Raw genomic sequence first — 12,765 nt, forward strand, 5'->3', positions numbered from 1 at the left:
CATTGATTAGTAAAAAAAAATCTAATTATTAGTAGTACAAACTTTTTGATCCAATTTCAAACTTGATCAGCTGAAAATTAAATATATATATATATATATATATATATATATATATATATGAGAAATACTAAATTAACCATAGAGAAAAGAAACTAACCATTATATTAATTTCGTGGAAACAAGTGCACCACACCTTTCTGATAGATGACTTGTCGAGGGGACCATCAAAGGCCCTGAATGAAAGCATAATTCCCATAATTTTTAGGTCCTAATTATTGTGTTTTTTTTTTTAAGCTTGGGTTAGCCAGTAACAACTACCGAAAGCTTCTCTTGTTATTTGCATTTGTATTATTTTAGACTTTTATCATGTTTTATGGGTGACCTAACTTCTAATCAGAATAGCCGACAAAGCATTATTGGAAGTGCTTCTACAATGTATAGGGGAGAGGCAGAGAGGGGGGGCAGTAGGCCCCAAACCCTCCACATCAACTTTCTAGTTAAGCAAAGATCCGGATTCTTGCTGATGAATCATATTCTGGCACCATTATAACTCTTTGAAACTCCCCCATGGTGTCTTCTACCTACTTTTCTTTCTTTTTATTTTCTTTTTCCTATACAACAAACAGCAATACAAAGAAGCTACCACACTCATGATCATTGAAACTATAGGAGAGATAGATAGTGGGCATCCTTTTCTAATCTCCATCTTCATAATAAGCAAGGGAAAAACTGCCCACCAGCCCCTCTTTATTGAAAAGGAAAAAAATTTAAATTTGGAGTGCAATATTTGGTAAGCAAGGTGACATGAAACCCATCTCTAACCAGTTAAACCAGGCATGGAGTGGGAGACAGTTCATGTGGTCTGTTGTAAAGGGAACTTGGTTAATATACACCCAATTATGTCCCCCTTATCATAATTTCAGATTAAGGCAGGCTTTAATAATTACCCAATATTATACGTCATAAAACTAAACTCTTCTTTTGTGAAAGAGAAAATTTTTTGTAACATAAGTAATCTTTGAATGGGTGCAAAAACATAGGCAATATATTTATTGGTATTGTTTGGGAAAGAGTGAACAGAAAAGAAAAATCATACTAGAAAGAAAGGAAGATAAAAAGAAAAAATATCAAGGATGTATGAGAAAAATAAGTTAAACAAAGGAAAAGTTGAATAATAATTGAAACATGCAAAGTAAAACAATATATACACACAAAAAAGCAGCCATAGGAAAAGAAAAGAGGTAGTAGTAGACTAGTAGTAATAGCTAAAATTGGTACGCTAAGGGGTGGCGAGGTGCTGACGAATCATTCTCTTGATGTGTGTTTCCCATTACCATGTGAATTGAGGGGTATTTGTAGCTTTGAGGGAGAGGAAATTGCCCTTGTTTGTTTGTTAATATAATGGAGATAATTGTAGTGGGGTTCAACATGGTCAACCTATGTATAGAGAGAAGGATAGAGAAAGAGGAGCTTTCATAATTTCGCTTACCCCAGATTCGTTTCTCTACTCAATTCATTCCTTTGATTAATAATCATAGCCACCCACCCACCCAACGCCCCCTCAAAAAAGTCTTACTCATTCTCTTCCCTTCTTAAGACCCTTTTGCACCCCATATCTTTCAAACCACTCCCCCCCTCTCTTTCTCCCTTTCCTCTATTTCCTCCCCCATCTCACATACATAGCAAGAAGAAAAAAAAAAAAGCTGTCCAACTCCATTGATAAACAAAATTTTGAGCTTAATGGGTCTTGATGATGCATGTAATACAGGCCTTGTTCTGGGGTTAGGCTTCTCATCAACCCTGGAAACTCCATCCAAGGCCAATAATCAAACGCCCAAGAAGTCATCATGCCTCAAGTTTGAACCAACAGCCACGGCAGCGGCAAGTTTCGAACCATCGCTGACGCTGGGGCTTTCCGGTGAGAGCTATCAAGTTGTTACTGCTAGCAAAAAGATTGATGTGAACAAAGGTGGTTATCATCATCATGAGGAACCTGCCGCCGCCGGTGACTTGTATCGTCAAGCTTCTCCTCATAGTGCTGTTTCTTCGTTTTCTAGTGGCAGGGTCAAGAGGGAGAGAGACCTTAGCAGCGAAGAAGTAGAGGTAGAGAAGAATTCCTCTAGAGTTAGCGATGAGGATGAAGACGGTGTTAATGCAAGAAAGAAACTCAGGCTCACCAAAGACCAATCTGCTCTTCTCGAGGAAAGCTTCAAACAGCATAGCACTCTCAATCCTGTAAGCTCTCTCTCTCTCCAATTCTTTGTCTGATATTTATCACTATCAGCTTGATTAGTTGTTATATTATCTAATTGACTAATTATTAATCTTGCTTTTATATATTTTATGTTAACAGAAGCAAAAGCAAGCTTTAGCAAGGCAATTAAGCCTGAGGCCTAGACAAGTTGAAGTATGGTTCCAGAACAGGAGAGCCAGGTAAATTAATCATCTTTTATCTTTATTAAAACCATAACCCAGAAAGTTTTTACAACAAAACAATAACAATAACCGGGAAAATTTTCCAAAAGGCCCACGAAAAGGAAAAGCTTCTTTGCCCCAAAAGAAACATTATGATCACAACATTTTCACCCCGAAGGAAACCTGTGCATAAAGCACACGGAACAAGTACTTCAAAGCAGCTGCCTTCATTGTTATCTCTAGAAAGTTTTTGGCTTTTACTTTTTTACTCGTATGACCTGATCCATAAAAAATCATCTAAATCATGCAAATCTTTGCTTTTTTTTTTTTTTACTCTGACAGGACAAAGCTTAAGCAAACTGAGGTGGACTGTGAGTTTCTCAAGAAGTGCTGTGAGACACTAACAGATGAAAACAGGAGACTGCAAAAGGAGCTACAAGAACTCAAGGCACTGAAACTGGCTCAACCCTTTTACATGCACATGCCAGCTGCTACTCTCACCATGTGCCCATCTTGTGAAAGAATTGGCGGCGTTGGCGATGGCAATTCCAAGAGCCCGTTTTCAATGGCTTCAAAGCCTCATTTCTATAATCCCTTCACCAATCCTTCTGCGGCATGTTGATTAAGTTGTTAGAAATTTGTAGCAAAAGAAAAGGAAAAAAATAGACCACCCCCACAACCCCTCTATTTTTTGGTTAAGGGCTTGTAGTGAATTTAAAATTAGTGTAATTAATTAATTTGTAGAAAAAAAATAGTATAATTACTGATCAATCTCCTCATCTTATTAAATATATGTTTGTAAATCATTAGAAAGATATAGTATCTATGAAGGGATTACTGTTATTTATTATTGATTCTTTTGTTCCATGTCTAATGCTAGACTTCTTGTTTTGATAATTTATCCTTAAATATTTATTGTGTTAGCTTTTATTATATGGATATGGATGGACACATTGCTTTGATTCTTTTATTTTTCAAAACTTAGTCGAGAAAAACTTTTGCCCTGATATTCGTACAAAGTTCTTAAAATATAAAGAAAAGTAATGGTGTTCACATTGACTCTCTTTTCAAGATTTTCCCAATTGAATAGAAATCTTGTTGGACATGTTGGTTGAAATCAACCCATGTGTACATATAACACTTGCTCCGAAACTTCTTCTCACACACTTGTCAAAAAATACTTTATAGTTTCTGCTACTATTACAATAAAATAATATTTTTGATAAGAACATCAACAATCAAATTAAAATCTACCTTAGTTGGAATATATATATATATTTTATAGTATCAAATTAAGAATGTAATTCTTGAATGTATAGTACAAATGGGTCATCCCACTTTCATGCGGTATAGTGTCCACCTTTTTGGGTGTCTCAAATGAAATAGAACCTGGGGTAATGATAAATCAGTTGGAGGTTATGATTAAGTGAGAGAGGCAATGGGTGTGGGGAGAAGGAGGTTAGCTCACGTGTATCTGTCTCTAATTTAGTTGTTTTTATACATGAGAGAAAAGCTAGAAAGCAAGAGAGAGTCAAGGAAAAAAAAATGGGTGGTGAGAGGCGTGTAGACAAAGAAAGGAATGGATGATTCACTTGAAGAACTCTTCCCAAAAAAAAAAAAAAAGAAAATTGGAGGGCTAGGCTAGCCATAGTCTCGTGAGATGCTCTCTCTTTAAGGGAACTGGTGGGTCATACCCCACGTGATGTCCCAATGGCGCACCCTTTTTTTTCTTTTTAATTTTTTCCTCACAATCTCATTATGGAGATTTTCCATGGAGGTCAGACAGGCGGCCCTTCTATTAGATGGGCCCAGAAGAACCCCCCTTCTTTTCCTCCCCTCAGCTTCTTCCTCCCCTCTCAATTCCCCCCTTTTGATTAAAAATTCCAAATCTCATCCCGAAAGCTAGATATTCCACTTTACAATAATGGAACCTATCTTAGGTTTGATCAATTCGAGTGGACGGTCTTGATTCAAGGGGGGGGTGGTTCTTGCAACTCTGCAAGTAAACCATGTATACGTTATAGGCACGCTATCATGATTGCTGTGGATAGGAACATGAATGATGAGAATTTTCCCTGCTTACCAAATACTACTTCTAACTGGTGGAGTACTACTAGTTTAGTCTTTTTTTCCCCTCTCATTCTTTTATTTGATGCCCTGAAATTATGGTGTGGACCAATAAAATGATGAGAGCACTTTCCTGGAAAAGAGGGTCACTTTCCAGGAAACTGCTCTCTCCCTCTCCCACTCTGATGTTCTCATCATCATCATCATCACTTTCATCACCAATTTTTTACCATCGCCATCGTCATTATATGAACTCTTCAATTCTTTTTTGACTTCAAATATAAAAATAATTATTTACTTGACGTTTGCCAAGTTACTGTGTACTATTATTAGTTAGTATGATTTTTTCCTACCCGCTTTTGGCTCTGTCAAAGGAGTCGTTTTCTTGTCTTGGGTGATGAACAAGTGGGGAAAGAGCAAGTTCTAGAGTGGATAAATTGACATATCTCCTTCAAAGTAATAATCGTAATAATCTCGTCTGTTATATGATTAAAGATTTAGCCTTACGTGTGTGCCGACGTAATTATACTTAAAATAAAGAAACACCAAAAGACATGTGTCTTGCGTTGGCTAATTTGTCGGTCCATGGCAACTTTTTTGATACCAAAGAGTTGGGTATGGCATTATCGGACACATCTTAATTTGCATTATTTATTTTCCTTTCTTTTTCGTCAATTAAGCTTTGAAAGCAACTAAGCTGGTTTTAATGCAACCAGATCCGGTTATAATGAAACAGCAAATCATACATATATATAAAAAAAAACACTACGTGTTGTTTTGTATTAAATGATACCCGCTCCAATTAGGGGTAGGTTGAGTGCAAATTCTTGCCTGCACCAATCAAGCTTTCATCAGCCATTTTCAGAAAGGACCTTGTCAAGATCAAATTATTTATGTTTAGTTTGGTTGATGCTTGGAAAAATGGGTGCCAAATGATGAACCTTGTAGCTTTTTGGACTTGGGTTGGACTTTTCGAATATACTAGACTTTTAACCGTAAACGGACTTGGTAGTTGGATTTGATTAGGCCAAGTCTTGATGATCATTAGGTTTAGGCGGGGAATTAGCTCATGATTATTGATTAAACTAGACCCGGCTCCTCCGTGATTATAAAGTGGGTTTGAGCTCTTCCAAATAGGGGGAAAAGAGCCGACCTAGGAGTAAGGTAAAAGCAAAAATAATTGAGGCTAAAAGGACATAATGCCAAACTTAGTCAAATTCCTATTTATGGAGTATAAGATTGCACCATAAAGTCAAAAGGACATCGCGGGAGGTCCATGTTGCTTCAACAATGATGCCCTAATTAAAATAACTCTCGACGAGAAATCAAAGCCAATGATATCAACAACATGTGAATTTGTTGCCTTTCTTCAAGACATGATGGATTTGCTTTTGAAAGGCTCTATCTAACTCTTTTAAATGTAGTGAACTTCGTCGGCAGATGTGTTATCTTTCCACGTATTACTCGGTAAAATAAGGTTTTGACCTAATTAAACTTAAAACTGAAGTGACATATATCTCTTGAACAAGAGAGTTGGAATTAGGATTGTTAGCTAGTTACTGTCTACTAGCTTGAATGGTTAGATTAATTATATTGGGCCCATTTTTTTACTGCTAGTCGTAGTTTTCACGGTGAAAGATTACTTCTGTTTTCCCAACTTAAAAAAATGAAAAGAAAATCCCATTTTGTTGTTATAAGGTATCTTTTTATCTCTTCCTCTTTGGGTACTTTCAAGGGGTCATTTCTCTTACTATCAAAGGGAAGGGCAACATAAAGAGAAAAGAAATGATGACTGAGCTTTTTGGCTGAAATTGCTTTAATAATTTGCTCCAATCAAAATCAATTATACACGCTGATGATTGCTGCAGAAGATTACAGAGAAAGAGCTGTCGTCTTTTGAAAATATCATCCGCGTAGACAATTCTACAAGACTTTTAAACTTGTTTTGCCCGTTCCTCCATCTGGGTTTAGGAGCTGGAGAAACCAGCATTAACTTTGGTAACATCACATGGGTACGTAGCTGCTACAGGGGACTGAGGGTGAATCTTTTGATCCGGCAATGCATCTATCAACATTTATAGACTTCGGAGCTTGGACACAGGTTTCCATATGATGCTATCGGCTTGCATTCTGACCTAATTCCAGTAAACGATCAAGCACAAAGAAGTTTCAAAGTTTTATCACATAATTTTTTTAATTTTTTTGTCTAAATTCTTGACAGTATTATTTCCAACATTGTGTCAACTGTCATGAAATTTTCATATTCTACATATAGATATATATAACCCGTAAAAGAAGTAAACCAGAGAAGCTAACTCAATCTTTTCAAACCTTGGCCAGTTTTTCTTGCAATAAGAATGGAATACACACTGAGCAAAAATGAGAAAAATGAATCAAAATCAAAAGAGGGAACATGGCATGTGACCATTCTAAATCAAGTCATGAACATGGGGCCCTGTAGAGTTTAGTTCAACAAGCTTGACCCCATCAAACACATGACAGCCGAAAGACTGGTGGGGAACTATGGCATTGCCGTGTTCATATCTATGCCATCATCCAGAGGGAAACCAAATCATATTTGATTAACATTTAAATGGTCCCAAGACTCGCCTTGGCAAGACTGGAACAGACACACACACACACAAAAAAAAAAAAAACTAATCTAAGACCTTGAACCAGTCTTAGTGAGAGGACCAGGATCCTACCATTAGAATAAATGTTAAACAAACGAAAAATTAATGTAAACAGAAGAATGAAAACTTGATAAGGCAGTTTGTCAAACCTTAGATAAAGACCTTTTATGGTTAAGTAGTCCTTATAGATCTAATCAGAAATTCACGCCTGGAACCATTTCCATTATCCAATTATCTTTGATGGGTCCCCGTAATCTTTTTAGCTTTTTCAGCTTTGTTTTCTTGTAATTGACATGATTAAATCAGTAAACATGGGTTCAGATGAGACAGTACAAGAACTCAATCATGGCTTGGATTTAGTATTGAAAGAGGAATGACATCACCATCATGTAAGTGGGATGCAACTTCCTCCATCATAATTTCTTTTTTCCTTGGTATTTTTTACCATGGGGCCAGGACAAATTTTCCTTTGACTAGATTTTTCAAACTTTTTGGCCCAATGTAAAAAGGAAACCTGGCAAATTGCAATATTGGAGATGAAGAGAAAAAATAAGCTTTGAAAAAGTTTGTTCAAAGAAAAGATTTGGGGGAGATTTCTAGCATGATTCTTGGTCAAAACATCAAGCATGGCTTTTAGAAAGAACCAATTATTAAGATGATAAAACCTTTTGAAAACCATTTATCTACACATAATCACTTATATGACCAATAAGCTCTAAAAGCCCCATACATGTGCTAGTCGGCACTCTTTTTTCTTTCTTTTCTCTTTCCCACCTTTTTTTGGCTTCGTTTATATACAGAATTTCTGTTTGTATTTGGCATATTCTCCAATTTTAGAATACACATCTAATAAATTAAGATAAAATACTCTCACTCTTAATTTTTAGTCATAATTTCATATATGTTCATTAATTTTTAAAATAGATAATAAGATTTTAAGTACAAACACCATTACTAGAGAATATGACAAAGATTAAAATACTTTTTCTTTTTTTTCTTTTTATTTTTTTTCTCTCAAACAATTTAACCGACTAATGACACTTTCATTTTTCGATCGACCACCCACGACAGGTGCTCCCAAAGGAGGGTAACACCCTTGGGAGACCGATCTTGGTGCTCCCTCTATTGGGAGCATTGAGTTGGTGCTCCCTTCCTTTAGGAGCACGCATCATATCGGCGCTCCCCTCTCTTGGAGAGCATCAGATGCTATCAATCATAGGGTGGTATGAGAGAAATTTTTTTTGCAAAGAAAAGAAAAAATTTTTAAAAATAAAAAAAAATTAATTTATATAATAATAAAATTTAAAATTAATGAAGATTAAAATTATTTTTTAATATTATCATGTCATTAATTTAATAAAATTATTAATGATTGACTAATCATAAGATTTATGTGTCAAGTGAAAAATATTGTTTTAGATAAATTGTTTATTTTAAAAATTAATAGATTTATGTGAAATTATGATTAAAAATAAAAAATAAGAGTATTTTACTTAATAAATTAATAAAAAGCTAAATATTGGTAGATTTGGTTTGGACATCGTAATTAAGAAGCGTGGAGCGGCCCAGTTCTTTTCTTTTTCCCCTCAAACGGGCTAGTTGCATTCTTGGCTGGTTCGACAAATTTCGCACTCCATGGCCTTAGATGTAAAAGGAGGATATCCTTCTCTTTAGGTAGTTATTTTATTTTCCTTTTATATTAGCATTTTTCATTTTTTGATTTAAAATAATATTTATTAACAAGCACGATAATTAATGCTTTTTTATGATTTTTTTTTCAACAAATGATTTGAAAATTGTGATATTATAAATTTATCACTATATTGAATGTGAAAATATATTTATAGTTATCATCTTAGTAAATTCCTTTTCTACACTCATTATTAAAACCCTTTACCCAAGGATAGATGTCTTTTGCATATCAAAAAGGGTATGTACTCATCTCTTCAGAAATAGAAAAGCCCCGAGAAGGTTGAAGTGTGACTTCATTTTAAGGTATGTGCCCCTTGGATCCTGCTAAGAGAATCGAAAGATAATTAAGCTTTGCTTGTAGAGCGGAAAAATGAAAATGGTTCTTACTAATGTTTGGTAAGAGGGATCATGAGAGAGAGAGAGAGAGAAAAAAGAATAGTATTTTCCCCTCCTTATTCATAAAATCAAATTATTCTAAATTGAAAAAGTAAAGAAGAGAAAATGAGAGAGGCCTGAGTCAAGCGTTGCACATTTACAAGATTGTTCATTTTTAAAAAAAATTGATCTTGTTATCATAACTTATGAAGAGTATATTGATTGAATAATATATTTTTTATTTTTTTAACTATTCCAAGCAATGGATGAAAAAAATTTATATTTTCTATCCATTTTTTTCATATTTCCTACCATGCTATCAATAGAAAGAAAACAATTTTCCGTCTTTTCACTTTTATCCTCCACTTTTTCACCTTTCAAATTTTTTTATCTAAAAGACAGAAAGAAATTAATATTAACAAGACCCATAAAATTGTGCCAGTTCCCCAAAAATTGAGGAAAGAAATGTTTGTAAAATGTGAATTGGACATATATGATCTCCTCTTGATAAAATCTTGATTTTTATTGCTCTTATATATATGATGACCATCTTATATACATATATAAGAAAAAGAGGTCTAAATGGGTAAGTTAGAACAACATGACACGACCTAGAGATAAGATCAGCAATACATTCTTAACAACGTTAAATCCCATTAAAATTGGAAAGAGAAAAAAGGATGAAGTAATTGGGCAATACAAACATAAAGCATATATATATATATATGGACACTTAACCAGGAACCGGGCTACGGTTGATAAATTAAATTATTAAGGCGTGTGTTTCAGGTGTTTTCTGTAAAGAGACCAACTATTCTAGAGATTGGTGCAACTGTTGGGGGAGATGAGAGAGTCTCAGGCAAAGTACAAACTGGACTAGGCTAAGAAGATATGGTTGTATATAATCTGTCCACTGGCTTTGCATTCAAGGTTAAATGGTAGCCAGGTACAACAGTAAATACTGTCCAAAAAACTTGTGGACGAAACAAACCAGACACGGAAAAGTACTAGATTCAAAACATCCGTCGACCCTTCTGACAACCCACTTTGCTTAAATTTCCTGATAACTCATTGTAGCTTGATTTTGCCCAAAAACAGAAATCATAGCTTCATTCATTCCTTCAGGGGTCCCAAACAAGATTTCAAGCTGCATTTTTTGGATATGCCAGTCTAACTTCATCAAGTATCAGAAGCCGCCTTCAGCAGCTATTACTCTGGTTAATGAAGATCTTTTCTAGAAATCTTGTTACGGTTAAAGTCATGGTTCATCAGGTCTTGAATGGTTCATCTGACAAGTGAAGACAAGTTTGTTGAATGGTGATGAGCATGGGTGCAATTACATTTCTGGTGATTCTGCTGATTCTTGCAAATTTCGGAGCTCTCGCCGGTGCTCGTGGAACTTACAATTTCTCTCAGGTGGATTCATCCTGCAAAAATTCTTGCAATAACACTTTGGAGGACAAGAGAGGTGTGCCAACAGGAGCAAATCCTCTGCATAACAGGTAGAACTAGAAGAGAGGAAGAAATTATGCTCCATGGATAATTTCCTCCAGCTCTTCATTTTTTTTCTTCAAATTTTTACAGATGTTGTTCATTGAAATATGTTAATATTAATTGATTTCACACACAAATTACATGGTTTATCGAAATGGAAATGAAAAAAAAAAGAAGAAGAAATTTGCCTTTAATTATCGATTATGTTAGCAGTATCTGTTTCCTTCCAACTAAAATATAGTACTAGGGGTCCGACATGTGGTAGCATGAGTTGTCTGTTGTTTTGGTGCTGCATGCTTTTGAATAGCATAGCGTGTCTTTATTTAATTATTATTATGAGGTTTTGGTGATGGAGTCGTACATCCATCATAACGTTCCTGCAAAATGAAATGAATGAAGTAATCCCTTTGTTGTTTTCCTCTTTATTTGTTGAGCCAAAACATGCAGTAATCTATCATTGCAAACCTTCCCTCTGAATTGAAATGATGACCAAGATATGATTACCAAAATTTATTACAGAATTGGACTTCAAATTAACAATGCCTTATTTCAAATTCGAGCCAATTGCTCTTCTAGATTCAAAATGAAAGCAGAATGGGTTTGCATTTGCTGTATTGATAGTACTTAAACTTGTTTTACTTTTTGTTTTTAAAATAATGGTTGCTATATAAATTTACATGTGGATTGAGGGTCGCCATGCATGCGCTTTTCTTCTCGTGAAAGATGCTAATGATGAATACAAACAGCAAACAACCTATTCTAACTACTAATAAACTACGCATTAGAGTGTATTACTTTACCTTATCTGCTAAAATATTCAATTCCACGCGTGATACAGGGGATAAGCTTTTGATAATAAGTAGGTAATTAAACAATAATTAATGTTTGCATGCAAGAGAGCAAAGAGACAGAAAGAGAGAGAGAGAGAGTTGCTGTTGCTTGTTGGCTGTTGGTGACTTGGTGTATTGTGTTGGGGCGTTTCTGATGGTCTCTTCACGCGTCTCATTCTGTGCCGTGTCAGGTTTTTCCTATCTCATCAAGCTGACCAGTCGCCGAACGAGGACAAAATTTATTATTACTGGATTGCGTTTTAGTTTATACTAGTATTTTAATTTGTGATTATAATTATTTGCCTATAAGTGATTTCTTTATAATTCATAAAATTTCTAAATTTTGAATTTCACTCCTAATTGATTGATTCAATTTGAATAAATAAAATACATTAAAATGTTTTTTAATTTACTTTATATATAAGGTTTGGATGCACGGGCATTTGAGATTTTGATTGGCATCTATATTATTTATAATTAAATTTACGAGTTTAAATTTTTTTAAAATATAAAAACTTGGATTCAAATAAAGTTTTAAGTAAATTTTTAAGTATTTATTTTTAATTTCTAGATATGTTTGAATGAATTTCGAGTAAAGTTTCATTGAATACAATGATGAAATTGACCGTGATGAGATAGAAAATAGTCATAGCAGTTGAGATTGAGACTTATAACAATAAAGTAAAGAGCCGTGATAAAAAGATTGAAACCAGCAACGGAACAAATGATGTCGATCAAAATAGTGGTGGCTCAGGGTGAGAATAAAATTTAGATATGGCCATAATTTTATAATATATTTGATATTTCAAATGCTAAATAATAATAATAATATATTTACACATGTATATAAGTAATGAAAATTTATTTTTTTGAAAAATTACAATTATATTATATTAGATAAACTAGCAATTTGTAATAACTAATAATAGTATATTAAAAATAAAAATAAATGAAAATTTTAAGAAAATAAAAATTAAATGAAATGACTAGTACTTGTTCATATATTGAAATCAAATGAATATTTTAGGTAATAATGAATTATCCTATTTCTAAAAAAATAAAAATAAAATTTATTTACTTAGTTATGAATGCATTAATTTATTATTTAATTAATTATGAGTATATTAATTTTTTTTACTTACTAATTTATTTAATAATGTATTACAAAGTTATTTATTTTATTTACTTACTATTTTACATATTTATGTAATCACATAGCTGTTTAATTATTTTACTTCATAGTTATTTATTTCCATATT

General features: G+C 33.9%; 1 protein-coding gene across 1 annotated transcript; it reads left to right on the forward strand.

Moving 5' to 3' along the window:
* On the forward strand, positions 1,493-3,269 carry LOC18611354 (homeobox-leucine zipper protein HAT22). The gene is made up of 3 exons (XM_018115010.1): positions 1,493-2,235; positions 2,354-2,433; positions 2,758-3,269. Exons 1-3 carry the CDS (start codon positions 1,741-1,743, stop codon positions 3,035-3,037), a joined length of 855 nt encoding a protein of 284 aa, XP_017970499.1. The 5' UTR covers positions 1,493-1,740; the 3' UTR covers positions 3,038-3,269.

This window comes from Theobroma cacao, chromosome 1 (genome assembly GCF_000208745.1).
Source record: "Theobroma cacao cultivar B97-61/B2 chromosome 1, Criollo_cocoa_genome_V2, whole genome shotgun sequence".
Lineage (NCBI taxonomy): Eukaryota > Viridiplantae > Streptophyta > Magnoliopsida > Malvales > Malvaceae > Theobroma > Theobroma cacao.

Excerpts from the sequence above, each read along its gene's own strand:
- LOC18611354 (XM_018115010.1), top strand. The coding sequence starts at position 1,741 with ATGGGTCTTGATGATGCATGTAATACAGGCCTTGTTCTGGGGTTAGGC. Across the intron at positions 2,236-2,353 it reads AGCATAGCACTCTCAATCCT|AAGCAAAAGCAAGCTTTAGC; the intron begins GTAAGCTCTCTC and ends TTATGTTAACAG. Across the intron at positions 2,434-2,757 it reads TTCCAGAACAGGAGAGCCAG|GACAAAGCTTAAGCAAACTG; the intron begins GTAAATTAATCA and ends TTACTCTGACAG.